Source organism: Brachypodium distachyon, chromosome 5 (genome assembly GCF_000005505.3).
Source record: "Brachypodium distachyon strain Bd21 chromosome 5, Brachypodium_distachyon_v3.0, whole genome shotgun sequence".
NCBI lineage: Eukaryota > Viridiplantae > Streptophyta > Magnoliopsida > Poales > Poaceae > Brachypodium > Brachypodium distachyon.
This window is the reverse complement of record NC_016135.3, coordinates 10,365,532-10,387,883: the sequence shown is the minus strand read 5'-3', so window position 1 is coordinate 10,387,883 and position 22,352 is coordinate 10,365,532. Positions and strand designations below refer to the sequence as shown.

Sequence of the window (22,352 nt, the reverse complement as noted above, 5' to 3'; positions counted from 1 at the left end):
CGAAGTCAAATCCCCTTTTAATGTTTGACCCAATTTATAGAAAGTTATCAACAATTTGCAACTTCAAATTAGTTTTATTAAATATATCATGGTGTATTTTCTTCATATTACACTTATTTGAATATTTGTATTTTTTCTATAATTTTGTCAAAATTTTAATAAGTTTGACTTAGGACAAAGTTAGGGCATTTTATACTCCCTCCGTTCCATAATAAGTGACTTTATATTACATTTATTTAGACGTTTTTTAGACATAAATACATTCATATTGGACAAAGTTAAGTCACTTGATATGGGACGGAGGGAGTATATATGAAAAGAGGAATAGCACTTTACTGTGGTTGAGGGAAACAAGTACGGTGCTCGTATGTGCATGGTTAATTGGCGATACGATACTTTCATGTTAATCAAACTGTACTATAATGCTTGAAATGTTGAGGCTGGTCACTGATAACTGCCTCTGTATATGCACATAATTGTCCACCCTACCTACTAGCACATCGACACACATGACACTAGATCTCTGCCATTCTTCACGGTCGTGTTCTATAGCATTTAGTTCTTCAAATTCAATGTATGCATTCCAATGGAACATCTCCATGTTCTCTGGGGCCAGCAGCAGTTGGAGCTTGCAGTTGGTTCAGTTCAGATGAACCATGGAAGAAACGAACTTCGTTGCTGTGAGATTCACATGGCAATAAAGTCGAATGAAGGTAAAACACATGGTTAACCATCGACTCTAACTGACATTGAGAGTCCACAGATAGTTTGTACTTACAATAATTCTACGATTGTTTTACTCAAATAAGAATGAACTACCAGACAAACACAAATAGATGAGATGGAAAAGCTGTGATTTTAATTTTACAAAACATCAAAAACAAAAAAAATGAACCACGTGGCAACCTCTTTCCAGCACCCAGCAAAAACACAGCTACCGTAAAAATTGCAATCTCATAAAAAAAATCATCACAAAAACGGTGTACTATCAAATAGAAGCAGAACTGATGTCTTCTTTTCTTTCTTTTTTTTCAAAAAAAATAAAATTGCCATTTATAAGAAACTCGCTGTCCAACACCCAGCAAATGTCTGAGCAGAAATCACATGTCAAATATCCATTCAAACTCGAATGCTTGAAGCAGCACACTCCGAGAAACCTCTTTCCAGCAGCCAGCAAAAAAGGGCGGCTAGAACAAGTATTTACAGTGCCATTGTACAACAGAAAATTCAAGCATGGATCAAATAAGGCTAGAGAGGACAACTTAGTACTTGACGGAAGCTCGCATATGCAGAACCGAAGCACAATCAAATAGAAATGAACATCATATATGCTGTACAACGCAAAACAGTAGATAGTAACTCTTCCCTATGGGGCATTTTCAGGTGGAATGGTTGTTTTGCTCACCACGCCCTTGCTAAAATAGTCCGCGACCACAGAAAAGCCATCCTTTGAACCCCTCAACTCCCTGAAAAAGAGGTTTTGATCTCTCGAATTTAGTTCTAGCTTCTGCTTTGCCTCCATAACAGATCTATATTCAGCTGCACATTCCGGGCATTCTTTCTCATTGTCGCCGAGGCAGCGAAGATGGAATGAGTGCATGCACATGAAATGGACAGCAGGAAGATCAAGGGTGAAAGTGCACGCAGTACACTTGCTTAGCTGAAAAACCTTTGCGTTTGTCTTGAGGTCTTCTATCTCCCTTTTCATCAATTCTGTCTCTTCCTGTGTAAATAAAATCACGTGTCACTAAATGTTTCATGTTTCTTATTTGAATCACTGAAGAGTGTTAGAGTAACTCTATCTAAAGTTTCAAATATAGGGTCTCTGATCTTGCGACCTCAGAGAAATATTTTATAGCAATCCTTCCCTTTACATAAGAGTTAGAAAGTTGCACGGTTTTATTATGTTCAAATTTAGTTAATCAAAAGTGCATGATTCTGTCAAACATGTTTGATGTCTGAAAGATAGAACTTTCGATAACTGCCGGGTGCCAACTTTAATCATTTAATTGCTAGCGTAGAAGCAAAGAACCTTACATTTACACTCCCAAAGTAAACAAAAACAGTTACCAGTATTAACCTCTCTAATTATGTGTTCCACATGATAATTGTATTGAATGAAAAGAATATTATGTCTCAAAGTGGTTTAATGATTCACATGGAGCATGGTATGCACATGTCAATTCTGGAAGATCAGTAAAGTAGGACACTTCTATTAGGAAAGGAAACTTGATTTCTATTTAATCGTGGGTTTTGCCTTTTAGTTCTATATGTAGATATCTTCACTGAATGGAAGGCAGCTGGCAAGAGCTGCTGCATGCGATGGTATGCCCAACTATAAATTTCAGTATATCAATAATAAAGAGTACAATACTACAAAAAAACAAGACTTAAGGTAGGCAAGTGATATAATCTGATTCACTGCTTCAAAAAAGTTGTTAAACAAACAGCCAAACAACCGACTATCCAAAAGTATCTAGACTTGAACCTATCTTGCATCACATATAACACCATATAGCTAGAGGATGCTTTCATATATTTGCATCAAACCAAGCTACACTAATTCAATTGCCTCAATATTGTAAAAGGTACTTAGTAAAACAATAGATGAAAAAGATGCAGAAGACACTGCAATAAAATTACTAACCTGGTACTTGTCAATAGATTTTCTATCATCTTCAATGAGCTTTGATTCTTGCTCAAGTTTACGAGCAATGTAATCCTTGACAACTGAGAGCGTCAAACATGGGTTTTTTGACAGTGTCTGTAGCACAACAATTGGAGGCAAAACATCCTCCTTCTCAATGTAGGTCAAGATCTCTTTAACTTCCTTAGAGCAATCTTCCCCGAGCTCCCCGAAATGCTTCAACAGATCACCCCATAGAGATGGATCCCCTCCTTGAGATGAGTCACCGAGCTTCTTACAGCATGCAATTAAACCTTCATGATCATGAGCTTGCTTGTAGCAACTGATAACTTCTTTGTAGAGTTTTAGCTTCTCGTACAGAAACAACAATCCATCTTTGAATGCATTTGCATTACAAATAATAAGAGCAAGATCAACAGAATACAAAGCATCCTCCATCTCAGATGTCCAGGCAGACTTGAGTAATGCAAGCCCTTTCCTTTGCCTATCAGCAATATCCTTTGCCATTTTAGTACCTGCGTTTCCAAGGTTCCCCTTCTCCGTTGTGCCTGATCTATAGCCATTTGCAACTTCTTTCCCTTTTCTTTCTTTAATAGTATCCTCAAAGCCATTTTCTTGTGAGATAGATGGGAAGCTTAAATCTTTTGATATATAGAGCTCCAGAAGGGTGTTATGAATTTCCATTTGAGCAGGTGAATCCTTGACTGCTTTGATATAGTTTTCTAGAAATTCCATGAGATACTGTGGGCTGTGCACAAAAATGTTTACGAAGTCCATTGGCGAAGGTATCATAAGCAAGCGCATGCTATTTGAACCTCTCCTGGTAGTAGGATCTCCACCATCAGTACAAAGCCTCAACAGTATTTCAACTGTTTCAGAAGGTCTATGATCCACAAGAATTTTTCCATATTCTTTTACAGTAAGACCTGCTTGATTTGCCTCAAGGCCAGATATATACTGCAGCGCCTCATCATATCTAGCAAGATCCTCAAGTAAAATCTTCAAATACAACTCATGCCTCCCAGCCTTTCTGGCCACAAACATAGCATGTTCATGATATCCAGCTGCGCGACATACTCTTATGGCAGTTTCCACATCAAACTTGATTTCACCTACCCCATCTTCATCTTTGATGAAATGGTTCAGCTTCTCGACATCTTTCAATTTGGTATAGCAATTCAACAAAAGGGTGGTGTGGTCTTTCGACGCTAATCCTCTATCATGTAACTTCTCTAGATAATTTGTCAGGTTGTAGATGCGCTTTGCATCAAGGAACTTCTGTATAACAAACGACGGTTCAAGGTGACCAATGGTGTGGATATATTGAGACATGGCCTCATCATATTCTTGTTTGCCATACAGATGGTCACCATACTTCCGTAGAACCTCAGCAGTTGAAGCAGGATCAGCTTGCTGACTTTGTACAAGATTGATTGCAACTGTATAAAGATTTTTCTTGAATAACATATCCAGCTTACTTTCCATGTCTTTCTCTCCAATGCAAAGTATCCTTTTATCACTCATTATGAGAATAATATAGCCCCACTCAGTGACCAAATGTGAAACATCCCCAACAGGCATGCTATGAGCAATTAGCCGATTCTTAAGATCATAAACATTAAGAGTATTCTTCCGGCTTCTTTGATCTTCGATAATACAAAGTAAATAGCCCCGAAACCAACCTACAAATTTCTTCTCACCGTCAAAAGCCCAACAAGGACCTCTACCATCAACTTCATAAAAATACACAGCTTCGGGTCTACCAACAATCAGATCCTGAGATTGAAATGAACACAAATAAGTTTTTCTTTCAAGCAAGATAAATCCTAACAGTAAATGTACAATAAAAACACCTGCAAATGTAATAAATTGTCTGACTGGCTGCCAGTTAAAAAGACTAGCTAAATGTTCCTAAATTTTGTAGAACACCTTCTTTCTGTGCACTTGGTTAGCTTCAGTTATCAGGGTGTAGATCTGATAGAGTTTGTATAGTAGCAGACTAGCAGCTCTGCAGAACAACCATACTGTATCAAGAGGGCTGATTTCTTTGATTCCCATGTATTACCTCACGAAGGTGTCTCGCCACAGCCATAACCCACAGAGAATGAGGGTAGGTCACACTATTTAGGGCAAATAAAAATAATACAGTTTGTACAACTGTAAAAACTTTTTTGCAGAAAATTAAGACTGATGTTGGACTAACCAAACTTCCCATGTTATTTCTGGTATGCTGCTGTCTAGTGGCAAACTACTAAGTCGGGACAACTACCAAATAGGTCCTGAAGCACACATAATAGATGAATGTGCACAAACACAAAAGATGACATACTAACCATGCGGTCACTCATTGCAACAGCATTGGTCTCACAACCAATCTGATCAAGTGTTTGCCTCCTCGGTGGTTGATAATGCAAGCCGAACAAGGTTATGGAACTAGGAGTTATGGCAAAGAGCTGATGTGCTGGCCCCTCAACTCGGAAACCAAGACCAGTAATAGGTGAACTTGAGCCATCTGAAACCGCCTCTACTTGCAACGTGAAGCGTGTGATACGCTCACGTGCAATGTCACCTTTGATGCAATAAATGGAACCATTATCCAATCCGATGGCAATCAACAGAATGGGAGGGGCTTCTTCCAGAACCAAAAATGATGTAATCTGCAAAAATGAATAAATATGCCAAGTAGAATAGGATGTTATAGTATGCACCATATGTTGAAGTTTTCTTAGCAGGAGAACATATAATGTAACCTGCAAGGGGGGTGACAGGAAAATTTTACCTTTGCCTGAGGAAACTGATTCGTGAAGATACGCAAAATTTGAACACAGAAAGGAGTTGTTGTACTTGAACCCTCTTCTTGTACTTTATCAAGATCGAAAACCTTTAGACAGATTGCCGATGACTGCGAAGATGCTTGATCATCATCTCCAACCGTGACAAGAACATTTCTTTGCTGATCATACAAAGGCAGTAAGGTGTAAATACCACTTTCAGCTGCTATTATCATGATAAAAAAAATAGAAGAGTAAGAAAAATAGAGAAAATGCAGTAGGAACAGTAAGATATATTGAGGTTTGAGGTAGTACAGGGAAGAAATTAGTGACAAGCAAGCACCATTTTGTCAATAAGGAGGCAGCCAATTTTCAATTAATCAATTATATCAGCTATTGGCAACCCAATTGAATTGAACTTCATTTTTTCCAATGAAAAAAGAAGATATGTTCTGAACTCTGAAACCTTGACGAAATCAATAAAAGAACTTTGGAGCAAGTTTACTGCCAAGTTTCTCGCATTGTTCAGAGCTGCGCGAGGACCATCACATCGGGGATGGATGAACTATCTGTCCACTAGACCATAATTAGCAGTTCATTTCAACTAAGAACAAGCATGTGATTGTTTACTTTGTCCCTGGCTAGACAGATCAAGTTTTAGGCAACACCAAGTTACAAATCTATCAACGAATTCCCCAGCGGCAGATGCGTTTTCGGGTGTACCTTGAGCTGCTGGAGGAAGAGGACGGAGGAGGCGTAGGCCTGGAACCCGTAGGAGAGGCGGAACCCGCGGTCGAGGAGCCCCACGGTTCCGTCATCGCAGCCAACGGCGACGCGGCCGCGGCCGCCCGAGCAGCAGGTGACGCGGCCCGCGATCTCGGCCGGCACGGCCGGGGCACCGCCTCCCCCGCCGCGGCTGGCTGCCTTCTCCTCGAAGAACTCGAACTTGCGCCACTGGTACATGCTGGGCCAAGGACAGGCAGATGGGGAGCGGGCCGCAGGTCAGCGCAGGCGGGATCGAACTCCCCGCCGGCCGGCCGAAGAGGAGGAGCAGCGGTCGGTCGGGCACTACTGGACAGATCGGGTCGGGTTTGCGACAGGATCGGACTCGAACGCAATATGGCAACAGCAATGGGTCTATTGGACACCGGTCGGCGTACACACAGCTGTCCGATCAAAATTCAGCCGTCTGCCTATCAAACAATAAAGGTTTTCTATTTCCGTTTGTACTCAGTTTTGCTTGATGTTTAAAACGTTGATCGCTTATACACTTCGTTCTTTGGCAAATGCTCGCAAATGTTCTCACGGCGGACTTGTTAACGTTCAAGTCCTTTGACCGTTACCTCCTGACGGGTGAGGCCAAGTTAAATCCTGCCGAGTGGGGCCAATCTAGCTACTGACATGTGGGGTTGAAGCAACAGGAAAATGATCCCTTTGAATGTAAAAGAAATGATTAATTTGCATGTGGGTCCACCGTCGGAAGGAAAAATCAGGCGGCTTCTGGCCACTGCCTCGCCGACGCTTTGCCGTCGCCGGAGTTGTTCCCCTGCGCGACACGGGCCAGACAGGGGGTGGGGTGTCTAGTAGGCGCAAGGCCGCTTCACCCTGAGGTGGCGCTGGAGCTTCTCATTGCTGAAATCTTGTTGGTCGCAAGGCCGTGCGGTTTGCGATGGCGGAGGGCTCCGCTAGGAGGAGGGGCGATACAGAACACGGGAGAGGCAGGAAAGAGGGGCAAAAGAATGAGTAGGTCATCACAAATTTGACGGAGGCATTGGAAGGGGTGGAGGAGCACTGCGCGAGAACCTCGACGCCGGCGGGTGGCAGGCAGAGAGGAGCAGCGACGCGGGGATGACTCGGACCACGTGAGGCTCAATGAGAATCACCGGAAGGTTCAGAGTGATCAGGTGGAGCTGAGGGAGGCGGCGGTCGAGTCCGGAGGTCGCCGGAGAAGGAGATCTGCTCAGCGGCAGCAACCAGTAAGAGCTGAGGAAGAAGATGGTGACGCAGCGATTGGAGGCACCTCGGGTCGATTACTTCTGCAGAAAGGATTCTCGAACCGATGCGGGTCTCTTGGGCAAGGTGGCGAGGCTCGTGGAGGACGCTGGCCATGACGGCGCAAAGCAGCGGCACGCGAGCGTGATCTGGACGGCACGAACACCGTTCGCGTTCCGGCCAGAATAGAGCACGAGAGGATGCGCGGCTTGCGGATACAGCTTCAGCATGTCTACGAGGTCGTGGCGGCAAGGTTTAGCGCCAAGTTGAGAAGCGACGGTGTCGCGATGGATGGCAAGAGCGGCCATGAATATGAGCAGCTTTTGTTCACCGGGGGGAAGAAAGAGCCACTTTTTGCCCTTTGAGCCCACTGGAATGGACAATTTGTAGGAAGCTTGGAAATTGAACTTCCTCAAAATTGATCTTTGATAGCACAGATGCAATCCGAATGGAAAATTATGCAAGATGACGAAATTTCAAATTGTTTTGAGAAAGTTGACTTTTGTTGACCAGACCCACTAGTTGGCCAATTTAATGTAAATTTTGGAATTGAATCACAAAATTTTCTCCAAATGAACTCAAACTTTGCACAGTAGTCACATATGCCTATTAATGTCATTATCTCAAATCTTGTTCAAATCTGAATTGTTTACCTATTTTTTGAATTTCAGATTAAAACAAATCTAGGGGAACTGTTACCTCAGTCACCGCTTAGATTCACAAGTTTCATCCCAGAAGATTTTCAAAGCGTTTAGTGTTCATCCTTGATGTTCTCTCCAAATTTCAGATTTTCTGGAGTTCAGGAACGATATTTCGTGCATTCTTTGAATTTCCAGCCTTTTTGGCTCATAATTCAAAATTCAATGAAACTTCGCACAAATCGATGTGGAACCAATATAACAAAGTCATGGTTGTGCCATGGCATTCCAAAAAACTTCGAATGCACTAGGTCCAAACGCATTTGAATCCTTTTTGCACCTAAACTACTGTTTTTGCCTATTCTGCCAATTGGAAAAAATATATAATAATAGGAAATTTTATCCGGAGAAATCTGAAAACTTGCATCGGCTCTTTATTTGTCAATACCTGTCATCCAAAAAATTCAGACCAAAATCAATTTGTGATCACATGCATGATGTTCAAAGTAGCACATCTCTCTGGGATGTTTTAGAATCTCTAAAGGAGATGTTGGAAGTTTGATGTAAATTTTGGAATTGAATCACAAAACTTTCTCCAAGTGAACTCAAACTTTGCACACTAGTCACATATGCTTATTAATTGTCATTATATCAAAGCTTGTTCAAATCTGAATTGTTTACCTATTTTTTGAATTTCAAATTCAAACAAATCTGGGGAACTGTTACCTCAATCAGCACTTAGATTCACAATTTTTTTCCAAGAAGATTTTCAAAGCGTTTAGTGTTCATCCTTGATGTTCTGTACAAGTTTCAGATTTTCTGGACTTCAGGAACGATATTTCGTGTATTCTTTGAATTTCCAGCCTTTTCGGCTCATAATTCAGAATTCAATGAAATTTCGCACAAATCGATGTGGAACCAATATAACAAAGTCATGATTTTGCCATGGCATACCAAAAAACTTGGAATGCACCGGGTCCAAACGCATTTGAATTCTTTTTGCACCTAAACTACTGTTTTTGCCTATTCTGCCAATTGAAAAAAAAAATTCAGACCAAAATCAATTTGTGACCGGCCTTACTTTACCAACGTTGTTTCATTCTAAATACTACAACCTTATACTATTACCATACCCATACATATAAGAGAAAAATGGATAACATTCCATATATATAGAGAGATCGATGGCTGCGCAAGATCGATTATAAAATAGGAATAAAAATAGAGATACGTAGCAACATATACATATGCAGCTAGAGATAAATAACGGATAACACTATGCAGCGTCGTCGCCGTCGCCGTTGTTGAGGCCGAAGATGGTGTCACGCTCCGCCCGGATTTCCCGAACGTTCTTCCTCCCCGCTCCTCGAGAAGGTTGCTCCTCTCCGAGTTTAGCGTCACGAGCTCAAACTCGTACCGCTCCCTCGCCTCCGCCGCCTCCCGGCCGCACTCATTGGCGAAATCTTCCGCCACGGAAGCCACCTTCGTGGCAGCCATGTGCCACCGGCCAGCTTCCCGCACACGTTGCTGGTACGTGTGCAGGAGCTCGGCGTGGCGCCGATTGATCTCGCACTCGGCCTCCTCCTTGTCCTTGTCATCGTCGTCGTCGTCGTCGTCGTTGAGGGGGAGTCAGCCGCAGGACGAGCACGGGACGTCCACATCGATGCGAGCACGCTTTGGCGGCGACGAGCGGCTGTAACGAGCGGCGGCGTCCATGCTCAATGCATGGGACTATGCCGCCGGCGCATGTAGGCGGGTGGCAGACAGCGGAGTGGTGACCAGCTCACACCCATGGCCGCCGCCGCCCGAGCTCTCGGTACCGTCTACTAGCTCCTTGTCCTTGGCCATGGTGGAGAGAAGCGGTAGAGCTCGAGAGAGAGCGAGAGGAAGAATGTAGATGAGATCAGAGGAGACGAGAGAATCGGTTTACTAGGCACGCACATAAGTAGTAATGGGGAGAGAAAGCCGACGGGACCGAGAGAGTAGTGGGGAGATGAAACCGACGAGACAATCTCATAGTTATTGAGAGTGAGTGGGAAACGAGCTGGGATCACTCTCACTGGGCCGCGCCGCCGCGCACGCCTGCTATTGACGCCAGTTCCCTTCAACTTCCCACGTACGCCAGTTTCCCATGCATTTCAAACTGCGCCGGCGACCGCATTCAAAGCCCACCGATCGCCGGAAAACCTCTCCCCTTCCCCTGTCACCATCGCTATTTAAGCCGGCGCCATGGCTCTGCTTCTTCTACACAGCTCTCATTCTTCTCCTTCTACACAGCTCTCCACTCCGCTTCTTCAACCCGCCGCCCAACGCCCCCACCGACGACAAGCAATGGCGTTCGCAGGCCTCACCTTCAACCCGCCACCCCTCACTGATGAGGCGTTGTTCCCACCTGGCGTGCGTGTGGAGCGGACGCTCTAGGTGTGGGCAATGTCGCGCAGCCGGAGCTCGATGGCGCTGGCCAGGAACTTCCACAACACCGGCTTCAGACACCTGGAGGCCGGTGGCCCTCCAATGTACCTCCTGGAGAGGCTCCGCGAGCACGGCGTCAAAACCGCCCTCTTGGTGCACCTCACCAACAGCCATGACGCTGATTACCTCCTTGGCCGCGTGTACTGGTGTGGATGCGAGTTCATCGCATTCACGCTGTACAACGTGTACACCAACACTACGACCACGTTCCCCCATGCCAGCGAGATGCACGGCCTCCCGTACATGGAGGAGGCGGAGGCGCCTGTGGTGGCTGTCGAGGGGCCTGCGCCGCCTGTGGAGGAATCTGAAGACGAAGCCGAGGAATGAACGATCGATCAGCATTTTTTTTTTCAAAATTAATGTCGTTAATGTAAGTCCTTGTTGGAATATATGAACTAGGTTCTTTCTTCGATGGCTGTGTTGTGATGTGTCCGTGGCGTGAGCGCGCGACAGCGGCGCATCCTAGCGTCCGTCGTGTCGACCGAGAACATCCTAGCGGCGTATCCTTGCGTCCATGTCCCCATCCCGGTCCTTGTCCTCGTGCTCGCACCGATCCCCACGCCGCAGCGGCCGTCGTCGCGGTGGCCAGAGTCAAGCTTGCCAAAGCCCAGCCCGGCGCACAGTCAGCAGCGCGCATTGGTCCCAGCCATCAGGCTTATACCCGGTCCCACCCGTCAGCAGCTAACGGCGTGACCGAGTTGACTGTGAGGAGGTGCTCCGTGATGGTAAAAGCGAGCATTTGCGCAAAGGAGGAGGGTAGAAGCGAGCAGTGTTCTAAGGCCTGGGCAAAACTGAGTAGAACTAAGGAACCGAGGGCACATAAGTAAAAAACCCAACAATAAACTACTCCCTCCGTTTCATAATTCTTGTCTCAAATTTGCCCAAAAATGGATGTACTTATTCCTAAAAAGCGTCGAGATACATGTAATATTTCGACAAGAATTATGGAACGGATGTAGTACCTCTTATGAAAAATGAGAGGACTCCGGGCCACAGGACCTTGCAATGGAGAGGACTCAGGGTGGCGGCTTGCAAAGATGGTGACCGGCGGTGGAGAGGACTTGGGGTGATGACCGGCAGCGGCGACACTTGCTGCTGGCCAGTGCAATGGAGAATAGCCAAGGCGACAAGATCTTGCTCTGAGACAACAAGATTTTCTTTTGGTGGCCGGATCTAACTGCAGCGATGGAGAGGAGGGGCGTCGCCGAACCATGTAGCGAGGAGCTGGAGGATATAAGCCGGAAGGAAGGAGAGGCATGCGGAAAATCTCCATCTTTTGGAGATGGACAACGTCCGGTTATTACTCGGCGGCTTCCTCCTACAAGGCTCAATTCTTCGGCTCCTTCCCCGCCTTCTCCTCCAGAAAGGTTTGGCGTGCTCACAAAGTGCAAATTCTTCGCCTAGACGGCTTTGCATGGGAAAATCCTCACCGCGGACAATATGGCGATTCGACAATGGACGCACAATCCGATTTGTCAACTCTGTAGAACCCAACCGGAGACGATCTCACACCTATGCCGCGACTGCTCCTTTTCTAGGGAGGTATGGGGCCACATTTAGAGATGGTGTCCGGATCACCCCCCCATCCTGGCCACCCCTAGCTCCATCAATGAGCTCTGGGATGGGCTCTCTTCGGGTCTTCCTAAGAAGGCTCAGAGGAAGCTCGGAGGACGCCTCATCTACATATGGTGGTGCTTATGGAAGGAGCGCAACAGAAGGATCTTCAGAGGGTCGGCGATGAACGCCCTTCAGGTGGCCCATTTGATTTGGGAAGAATACCAGAATAAGATCCGGGCATGTAATGACGATCCGGGAGGCTAGGCCTTCCCTCTGGCTTTTTCGATATTTTTGCCCCCCCCCCCTCCTTTTCTATTTCGGAGATCATTTTTGATCCCCCTTTGTACAGTTTCTCTCTTTTAATCGAATGACGGAATTGACCGTCCTTTAAAATGCGGAAAATCTCAAGCAGCGTCAGGTTAGCTTAATGCGGTAGGGATTCTCTCACGAACTGCCCCTGAGGTGGGGTCACCGGCACGTGGGCCCTCAATCTATGGACCCACATGCATGCCCATGACTTCACCTCAGGGCAGTACGTCGGGCCGATGGAATTGAGGTCATGGCAGGGGACCCACAATGCAATTTTTCATATGGAACTCAGGCATGCTCGATCCTAATTAAGGAGGTATCGTTGTTTATCTATAGGGTTAAATTAATCCAAATAATTGTAAACCTGCTACTTTTATTTTAATCAACTCCTGACCAAACCGGGTATTTCACTCACCAAGGGCTTGTTTGGCAATTTGCTACCGGTGGATGTTTAGGAATTCTAGAGATTCTCATTAGAAAATGAACTATAATTCTCAAAATTTCCTAAAAATCCCATAAAATCCACATGTGCCAAACAAGAAGTAAGCTCTTTAAAGCCAAACAAATTACCCTCATATCCAATTTAAGCTAAGTTGGAGGCTGTTTTGAGGTTGTCTCTCCTGATAACCAAAACTGACTTGACAATCAATTGCATGGACATTTTGTCAACTCACCGATTTGTAGAAAAAAGAACCAACATGCTAGACTGGTACGCGACTTTCCATCAGATATGTGTCAACTGTTTCCTATTCTCCTCCTCCTAGTTGCGACAGGGATTCCTGCATTTCATTAAGAAGAAGAGAAATGGTCCCGTTCATAAGGAAAACCGGACCGAAAACCATCTAGTTGCGGCTTTGAAGCTTCTTACTCCTAGACATGCCAAATTTCTCTCCTACATAATGCATCTCTCTCCCATTATTCACAAACTGACCTCCAAAGTGAGATCTGACAGACAAATATTCAGGAGAATCCATGACCTAAAGATTGGAGAAAAACATCAAGTTAACATAGCTACACTCTTGTGATAATTACCACACGTTAGAGATAAAAGGTTGGCATGTATGATCCGATAAAGAATACTTTGTGTTCTGGAAAAAAAATGCACTGGACAATTTCGCACTTAACCAATCTTGCGTGCCATTCTTTCAAATTTCAGAACATCACGATCCAACACTCCTTCAGAATACGTACTATGGAACATTATATATTAAAAATCAATTCCATTCCATTCAAACATAACAGAAATACAATATAGTATGTCTTACATCAGAAGGACAAATATTTCAATAAAAGCTCCCTTTATCGAAAAGGAGAAATAGTGGATGAGGAATAGCAGAATCGAATCAAAAGCTAGAAGAAAACTCATTGTAATTGAGCCATCTCGGTCCATCTACTATCGGACAAAAACCACAGCAAACTATCCTAAAAGAGTTCTCAGAAAGACAAGAAGATAAATATTTCCGGCCAATACCAGGCGATTACAGATCAAACTAGGCTAAAGTTCATCAGGATATAAGGCGACGACTCTATATCATGTGTAGTGCATGATCAGCCGCCCCACGTGGGCGAGATTTTCGAGCTCTTTGGAGCAGATTCACCGTGGATATATTGCATGACCCTAGTGGCCTCATCCTTCATCGCTTCCGCAGACCTGCCCAATACCCAAAAAGAGAACACAACAAGAGTCGATTATTTTCTTCTCAAAGCAAACTGCATTATTCGTTGTCCAAATGGCCTAGCAAACATCACCGAGACTCACACAAACATATTCCGATCATTTGGCAAAATCTTACCCACCCACACAAAATATTGCCAAAGAGACCTATGTATCAAATCAGTACATAGAAAAAATCCCACACAACCGTAAACCACCTTGGCTACGGTACAATCAAAGAATAAATATTGAAGAGTCTCATCATGGTAGAAATAACATTTAGGACTGCCCGGCCAACACCGCTGGATCACTTTTTTTTTTGGTCTGAACAGCATTCAGAAACAATTGCCACAGGAAAATTCTAATCTTGAGAGGTAGCTTAGATTTGCAAATGCAAGTATAGTCTGCACCACTAATAGGAGAACAAGGATGCTTAATAATTAAGGATCTGGCACGGAAGATTTTCTTTGATTCCCACTTCCACACAGGTACATCAGGGGATTCAGACAATTGGATTTCATCATAATACATCGATCTCAATCCCTCCCACTCTTCCCCCCGGTTCCTTGCAACCATCTAGAGAAGACAATTTGGTCAAAATGATTTTTCACATAAGCCACAAAGACATCGTGATTCTCACAGAACAAGTAAAGCTGAGGGTAAACATAACATGAATTTTCTTTTTGAACGGAACAGAATACAAACAATTATCCTCATACCATGAATCTTCTCAGAATCTTACGGTTTCTCCAGATTGAATCACAAAAGGATCTGCCATTAAGATATACATGACTTTCATCAGATCTTTCCAGCAAGCGGAGTCGGACAATTACAGCTTTCACAGTCATGGAAGCAATAGAGTTATGCAGAAGGTACTTTTGAGTAACAATAGTAGCCCATCATAAACCCTGATCTTAACCTCCGCCACCATTTTTGGGTGTGACAATATATCAGCCGCTCGATTTTTAAGCAAAACCAGCAGATTAATATCTGAACACGGTTTCACTCTTTTTTTCCATCGCTCTAATCTGAAAACATAAACCATATCCAGAGGAATCTACTCGTCCCTAGTCAACCTAGATATGGCAAAAACCGTAGGTATTTCCAGTGTGCCGCCTAGTCAGTGTATTTTAAATCATCTGTTGCTGCTCAGACTGTTCGTGCTCATAGATCCCTGCCACTTGCAGTAGATCGATCGAGTGGAAAACGCCAAGCGGATTGACGCTCTTTGCTAGCTAGCGCGGTGGTCCGCACGCGGGCGGCCGATTCGATTCGATCGACAGCTCGGAGAGACTCTGCTTTTCGGACCATGGAAAACTAGGAACCTTAGCGGCGAAGGATTCCCACAGGCAGCATCGATCACTCATCAGCGCCGACTAGCAAAGACCCACGTTACAGAAGCTGGACTACTTGTGTTTGTTCAGAAAAAGGCTCGTGGGCACTTGCCGTTCCCGAAGCAACTACTGCTCCCGCGATGGATCGATGTTCAGTGGGGCATGGCACGCATGCACGTACACCACACATTTTGGATCTTACGGTCGTAATGCGACTGCATCTTGTCAATTAGCTAGCTAGCGCCCGAAAGCAATGAATAATGCATGCTGGGTTCATATGGTAAACTAGTTTAGCTAAGCTGCGAGCCTACAACTTGAGCATGCTCACAATGAGCGCACTACAGAAAAGCCCCAGACAGCTTTGCGTAGTAGTACACATATGCATGTACACCTCACCATGAAATTGCTTACACAAACAAGAAAAAACTAGTACTCCTTCGGTTTAACAAAAAATATCTCAAGTTTGTCAAAATTTAGATGTATGTAGACATGATTTAGTGTATAGATGCATTCAAATTTAGAGACATCTTTGTTGGACGGATGGAATATAAAAGAAAGCAAGCCTTTTTCTTTGAACGGAAAGAGTTACCCAAGGCTTGCCAAAAACATTTTTGATAACCGTTGCGCACGATGAGCCGGCCGGGCGGCTGCCTGCCTTATTAGTTAATCACATCAACCCCATAATTGGTGATTGGGATCATATACTGGGCGGACCGGCCGGCCGTAACATCACAACACGTCCAGACACACCCACGGCATCGATCAATCAACTTTTACTAGCTCTCTCGGTCGAGCTACTTTTGCATGCATGCATGCATACCGGCCCCGGCCCATCATCTTTGGTTACTTTTGCTTTTGGCACATGCAGCCTTTTGTACACATGTACACACCCACTAATGAAATTCCTTTATTTCCTGATGCCCGTTACTTCGCTTAGCTTAGTGGAATAGTACCTGCTTTCTAGTGTGATGCTGAAACTTCTAGGACGTACACTTGAGCTTTGCGGTGCTCATCATCCCCACCCCGGCCGGCCAGATGATGTGCTATATATACCCATGGCATCCCACAGGCAGAACTCCATGTCCAAGCATCCAGTGCACACAGTACTGTGAGATCAACACAAATCATCAAGCTATATAGATTCACACGTCAATCTCTCCCTTAACCCACAGTCAGCTTAGTAGCTTACTACTGCTGAGTTTATAAAGATGAAGAGCAAGGCGTCTACGTTCTTGAAGCACATGCTGTCGACCATCGTGGCCGTGGTAAAGTCCAAGTCGACGGCGGTGCGCGCCAAGACGAGCGCCTTCAAGACGCGCCTCCTGGTGCTCGGAATCCTCCGGAACAAGAAGCTCCTCGTCAGCGCCATCAACCACAAGATCCACGCCCTCATGGGCCAGGACGCCAACAACAACAATCAACATGAAGATCACCACCACGACGACGGCGGCAGCAGCAAGAAGGCCATCGTGCTCTACAACTCGCCGAGCTACGCGACGACGGAGCGCGACGCTGAGGAGGAGGAGGAAGAAGAAGACAACGACGACTACCTGACGCACTCGCTGTTCCAGGAGGAGGAGGAGGACGACGACGAGCTGGTGAACGCGCCGGGGTCGGTGATCGACGTGGTGCGCGACGCCAAGGAGAAGGACGGAGATGGAGCCGAATTCAAGCTGGAAGACGAGATCGACCACGTCGCCGACGTCTTCATCCGCCGGATCCACAAGCAGCTCAAGCTGCAGAAGCTCGAGTCATTCAAGAGGTTCTGCGAGATGATGGAGAGGACCGCCTGATTAATTCAATTCATCTCTCTGGCATATCAGTGTGCATGGTGTGCTCTCCCCTTAAGCCAAGATTAATTATACATTAACTTGGCGAGCCCATGCATGTAAGTAGTAGAAAATAGAAACTGTGCCAGCTGCCAACGAGATACTTTTTTCTTGTAGCAGTAGGGATAGCATGCTGCAGGATCTACTTTGATCATTCCACAATGTTCTTTTCTTTTTAGGAACGGACAGGAGCGCTACCTTTTCGTTAAGAAGAAATAGATGAATATTTAAAGGGGGCAATTTTTTAAGAGGGTAGCATGCCAAACCCACAATCAAAAGAACAAACTCTAATCTGGTTCAATGGCAAAGCCATCGGTAGGCAAACCGAAGGCCAAGTTTTGCTGGTTATCTCTTCAACCGCAAGATGGGCGACCTCAACGTAGGTAAGGCGCGTATGGTTGAAGATTCGTCGGTTCCGTTCCTTCCAAACATTCCACCAGACGTAGATGAGATGGCCGCTTCTTCTTTTCCTCGGAACCTTGCCCGCATGCTGGAGCGAGGCCTCCCACCAGCCATCGATGGAACCGAACCCGTCAACCGGGGCCGCGGACTCCCCAGTGCAATCGGCCACAAGACGCCAAACACTCCTTGTGAATTGGCAGTCCTTGCATAGGTGGGTAGAGTTTTCGGGCGCCCCTAAGCAGAGCTGGCAGATCGGGTCATGGGGCCATCCACGAATAGCAAGCCTGTCGGCGGTGAGGATACGGTTCTGGAGAAGGAGCCAGGAGAAGATCTTACACTTAGGCTCAATATGAGCACTCCAAATCTTAGAAGCAAAGAACTTCGAGTGGGAGCCAATGAACTGGGCAAGGTAAGTGGACCAACAAGAGTAGATACCGTCAGAGGTCCAATTCCAAGTGATGGAGTCAGCGCGTTGAGGATCCAGAGTGATGTCGCTGAGCATCGAAGCCAGGTCAACAAACTCCTGAAGCTGGGCAACGGTCAAAAGCCGACTGATTGCATGAATCCAGTTGTCCTGGAGAAGCTCCTTGTGAACAGTCCTGTTCCTCCTGGACGCGATCTTGAAAAGCTCCGGGGCGCGATAACACAAGGGCCCCCCACCGCTCCAATTGTCATGCCAGAACAGAGCCGTTTTACCATCCCCGATAGAGACGCGGGTCGGAGCACGAAAGAGGGCCATGTCGGAGTTGTCGCAAGGAAGACAAGAGCAACCAAAGGCCTATCTGGCTCCGTCCACCTAAGCCAAGGCCAGCGAAGACTAAGAGCTCTTCCAAACCGCTCAAGGTCAGCCATTCCCAGGCCACCAAGGTCCTTTGGCCTGCAAACCGTCTTCCAGTTGACGAGCGCATGGCCGCCGCCCGCAGTGTCGCTATCCTCGCCTTTCCAAATGAAACCCCTGGTGATCTTGTCGAGTGTGGCCCTAACCCATTTAGGAAGGTTAAGCACGGTGCGCTGGTACGTGGCCGTGGAGGTGAGGACGGACTTGGCGAGAGTGACCCGGCCGGCGCGGGAGAGGTTCTTGCCCTTCCAACCCCCAAGGCGACCCCTAAACTTATCAATGAGAGGTTGAAATCAATCTTGCGCAGCTTATGGAAGTGGAGGGGGAGTCCCAGGTATTTGCCGGGAAAGGCCAAGATTTTAGCTGGAAAGTCGTCCAGAATGTCCGTGAGGTCGATGCCCTCGCATCTGATGGGAAAAACCTCAGACTTGGAAACATTCGTGATGAGGCCACTCGCATTTTTGAAGTGCTCCAGAATCGCCGAGATGGTCGCAAGCTTCTGCTTGAAAGGGTTGGCGAAGATGCTAGCGTCATCCGCGTACAATGATATCCTGCAGCGTACCGGCCGGGCCCCGACCCGTTGTAGCACACCGCACTCCTCCGCCCGGCGCAGGATGATCTGGAGGGGATCAATCGTTAAAATGAAGAGCATGGGGGAGAGGGGATCCCCTTGGCGCAAACCCCGCTTATGCCGGAAGGGGGTTCTCGGGAAGCCGTTGAGGAGGACCCGCGAAGAGGACGAAGCGAAAGAATTACAAATCCAATTCCGCTAGCGTGGGCCAAAGCCAAGTTGTTTCAGCACTTCCAGAATGTAAGCCCAGTTGACAGAATCAAAGGCCTTTGAGATGTCAAGCTTGAGGAATAGACTTGGCGTGTTAGAGGAGTGAAGCGCCTTGATTGAATTCTGGATGAAGAGAAAGTTATCATGGATGCACCGTTTTTTAATGAACGCGCTTTGACAGTTGGACACTAACAATCCCAGCTCCGGGGCAAGTCTCAAAGCCAACAGCTTGGAGAAAATTTTGGACATGCTGTGTATCAAGCTGATGGGACGGTAATCGCCAACCCGAGCGGCATCTGGCTTCTTTGACAAGAGAATAATGTTTGCCGAGTTGAGCAGGTGCATGCAGTCTCCTCGTAGCTCCGCCATTTGGAGGATGGCCGCCACCACATCACTCTTAATGCATGGTCTCCCAGCAGGACTTGAAGAAGGCACCAATGAAGCCATCCGGGCCGAGGGCTTTGACAGAGGGCATGGCGAAGATTGCCTCCTTAATCTCAGATTCGGAGAAATCAGCATCAAGAGCAGACAGGTCAGCCGGTTGGTAGCCAAGCGCAGTCCAGTCAAGAGTCTCATTTTTGACGTGCGCCGCATCAAGATGGTTCTGGAAGTGGGAATGAAGCTCCGTTTCTTTGTCAGCCTGAGTGATGGCCATCCCTTACGGCGTTTGGAGATGCTGAATGAAGTTCTTCCTTCGCCTATCATTCACTCGGATGTGAAAAAGTTTGGTGTTGGCATCCCCTGTCTTGATCCAAGCAAGACTGGAGCGTTGCCGCAATTTGACCTTTTGAACAGAGAGATGACCCAAGTAGTTGTTCTTGAGGTGCCGTCTCAGCCCCCATTCCTCCATCGAAAGCGGTCGCTCTTCCTCGGCAATGTCGATGCGCCAAATAACCTCCTTGATAATGGCCAATTGATAGTCCAAAAAACCAAAACGCTCCTTCTGCCACTTCTTAAGAGCCTTAGCCGCGCGATTGAGCTTTATGTGGATCCTGCGGAGGGCGTCTTGGGCCACCACATGCTTGTTCCACGCACCTGCCACCGTGTCCTGAAAGCCAGGCATCTGCAGCCAAAACTGTTCGAATTTGAAAGACGGGCGATGCCATCGGGTTGGCTCCCCCTGGAGGAATAGGGGAGCATGGTCGGAGCAAAACGTTGGCACCGCCTGGAGGAGAGCGTTCGGAAACAACACATCCCAATCGTCAGTGCAGAAGATGTGGTCGATTTTTGTGAGCACCGGGTTTTCCTGCTCATTCGACCAGGTGAAGCATCGCCCCCCTAGGCTAATTTCCTTGAGCTGCAGGAAATTCAGAGGCCCCAGAAACTTGCCGATGAGCCGACGGTTGATGTTCGTGTTGTTCTTATCCGCGGCCTTAGTGATGATGTTGAAATCGCCCAAAAGAACCCATTCCGCCTTCACCACCGGCTCCAGTAGCCTAAGTTCGTCGATGAAAAGGAGTTTCTCGGCATCACTCTGGGGCCCATAAACCAACGTTAAGGACCAAGGAATCCCCTCGCTGCGCATAGTGACGGTGGCCGTGATCGAGTGAGTAGTGAAATGAATGCCAGAGAGCACGAAGAAATCATCAGAGACAGCCATGATCATCCCACCGCGGGTCCCTGCGGCAGGAAGAGTGGCGAAGTTGTTGCAGAATTTGGGACCGAGAATGTCACGGATGAGGCGTCCAGCGACGAGCTGGAGTTTCGTCTCTTGGATGCAAACCACAGTGGCATGCGTGTCGCGGATGATGTCACGGACCGCGGAGCGGCGAGCCGGGTTGTTGAGGCCTCTGACGTTCCAACACAGGAGGTTAACATTATGAATCGACATAACAACATAGTAGCGCAGTGCAGCGGCTCAGCGGCCGAAGTCGGAAACATCGTGAACAACTAGTAGAGGCTTAATGAAGTACGACGACACACAAACATGAGCGACACCCCCTCTGCTTGGGGAATCCTAGGGATACAAACATGCAGAGACATACACACAGGCCGGGCACGCACCACCTTTGGTAGCAGGCACTAATCATCAGCAATAGGAAGCCTCTTTGAAGCAGCAGCCTTGCGATTGGTTCCCTTCGGCTTGCTTCTAATCTTATTCACCTTCTTGACCAAGGTTTCAATGGCGTGGATCACAGGGGCCGAGAGCGGCGTCTTGAATAGCGACACGTAGGCGTCCCGGCTCTTGTCATCGAAGGTGGCATCGGGGTCCATGAGACCGCAGACGCGCGCGAGAAGCTCCTCGACAGCAGCAGAACAGGACATCGTCTTCTTCTTGGAAGCCAAGCATCCGCTGCGTCTGGGGGGAGCAGGCGGGATCTCCCTGTTCGTGGTTGGCGCAGACGGGGTCGGCGAAGGGAGGATCGGCACAGCTGTCGGCTTGGCGATGGCGGCAAGGAAGCTTGCGAGGGTGCAGTCGTCCGGCCCCTCCGAGCCCACCTCCGTGTCGGCCTCGGTGTCCTCGACAACGCCACTGACAGGGCGACCGTCGATGAGAGCCGTGGGGGCATTAGGAACCTGCACACAAACGTCAGGGACATGCACAGGAGACTCGGCAACGCAATCCACGGTATCTTCAGTAACCTGCACATCCACAGTGGAGGGAGGGGTCATGCTGTGGAGGCGCGTCCTCCGCCGAGCAGGAAGGCAACATCATCGGTGAAGCCGCCGCCCGAGTAGCCAACTCCATCCCCGCGAAGACCGCTGAGAGGTCCATCGCGGCCGGGGCCACGATCGGCGGAGAGGCAGGCGCAGGCTCGACGGAGACGAACCGGGCTTCATTCCGGCATGGTGGAGATGGCAGCGTGGGCCGAGCAGGCATCGTCGTGGCCGCGGCCGGGGAGCCCGGGCGTGTCACAGTCGCATGGGACGCCAGGCCCAGGCTAGCCATGGCAGCCTCCGCCCGCAGGAGGTAGTGGCGAGCACGGTCCAGCAGTCCTTGGAGCTCCTCACTTCCCTTGTTGGCGGCATGGGCCCGCAGACCCGCTTGGATCTCCTTGGCCTGCGCAAAGAAGAGGGCCTGCAACCCCTAGTCAGCGGCCTGGCGGCCCAGCGCGTCCGAGGCCCTGGGCTCGTCAGTGTCGTCGGCGTCGCGGCGACGTCCATGGTGACTGGACTCAGCGTCCCAT

General features: G+C 47.4%; 3 protein-coding genes across 3 annotated transcripts; 1 reads left to right on the top strand and 2 right to left on the bottom strand.

Annotated features, from left to right (window-relative positions):
• Positions 1 to 1,088: 1,088 nt before the first annotated feature.
• Positions 1,089 to 6,525, bottom strand: LOC100832824 (vacuolar protein-sorting-associated protein 11 homolog). The gene is made up of 5 exons (XM_003579555.4): positions 6,142 to 6,525; positions 5,427 to 5,600; positions 4,981 to 5,304; positions 2,648 to 4,423; positions 1,089 to 1,723 (listed from the first exon to the last, which is right to left on the bottom strand). Exons 1-5 carry the CDS (start codon positions 6,379 to 6,381, stop codon positions 1,367 to 1,369), a joined length of 2,871 nt encoding a protein of 956 aa, XP_003579603.1. The 5' UTR covers positions 6,382 to 6,525; the 3' UTR covers positions 1,089 to 1,366.
• Positions 6,526 to 16,386: 9,861 nt separating this feature from the next.
• LOC100835173 lies at positions 16,387 to 17,451 on the top strand. The gene has a single exon (XM_003579563.4). It carries the CDS (start codon positions 16,583 to 16,585, stop codon positions 17,165 to 17,167), a length of 585 nt encoding a protein of 194 aa, XP_003579611.1. The 5' UTR covers positions 16,387 to 16,582; the 3' UTR covers positions 17,168 to 17,451.
• A 2,431-nt stretch (positions 17,452 to 19,882) lies between these two features.
• Positions 19,883 to 21,055, bottom strand: LOC106865512. Its single transcript, XM_014895652.1, has one exon. The coding sequence runs from the start codon at positions 21,053 to 21,055 to the stop codon at positions 19,883 to 19,885; it is 1,173 nt and encodes a 390-aa protein (XP_014751138.1).
• Between the last annotated feature and the right edge of the window lie 1,297 nt (positions 21,056 to 22,352).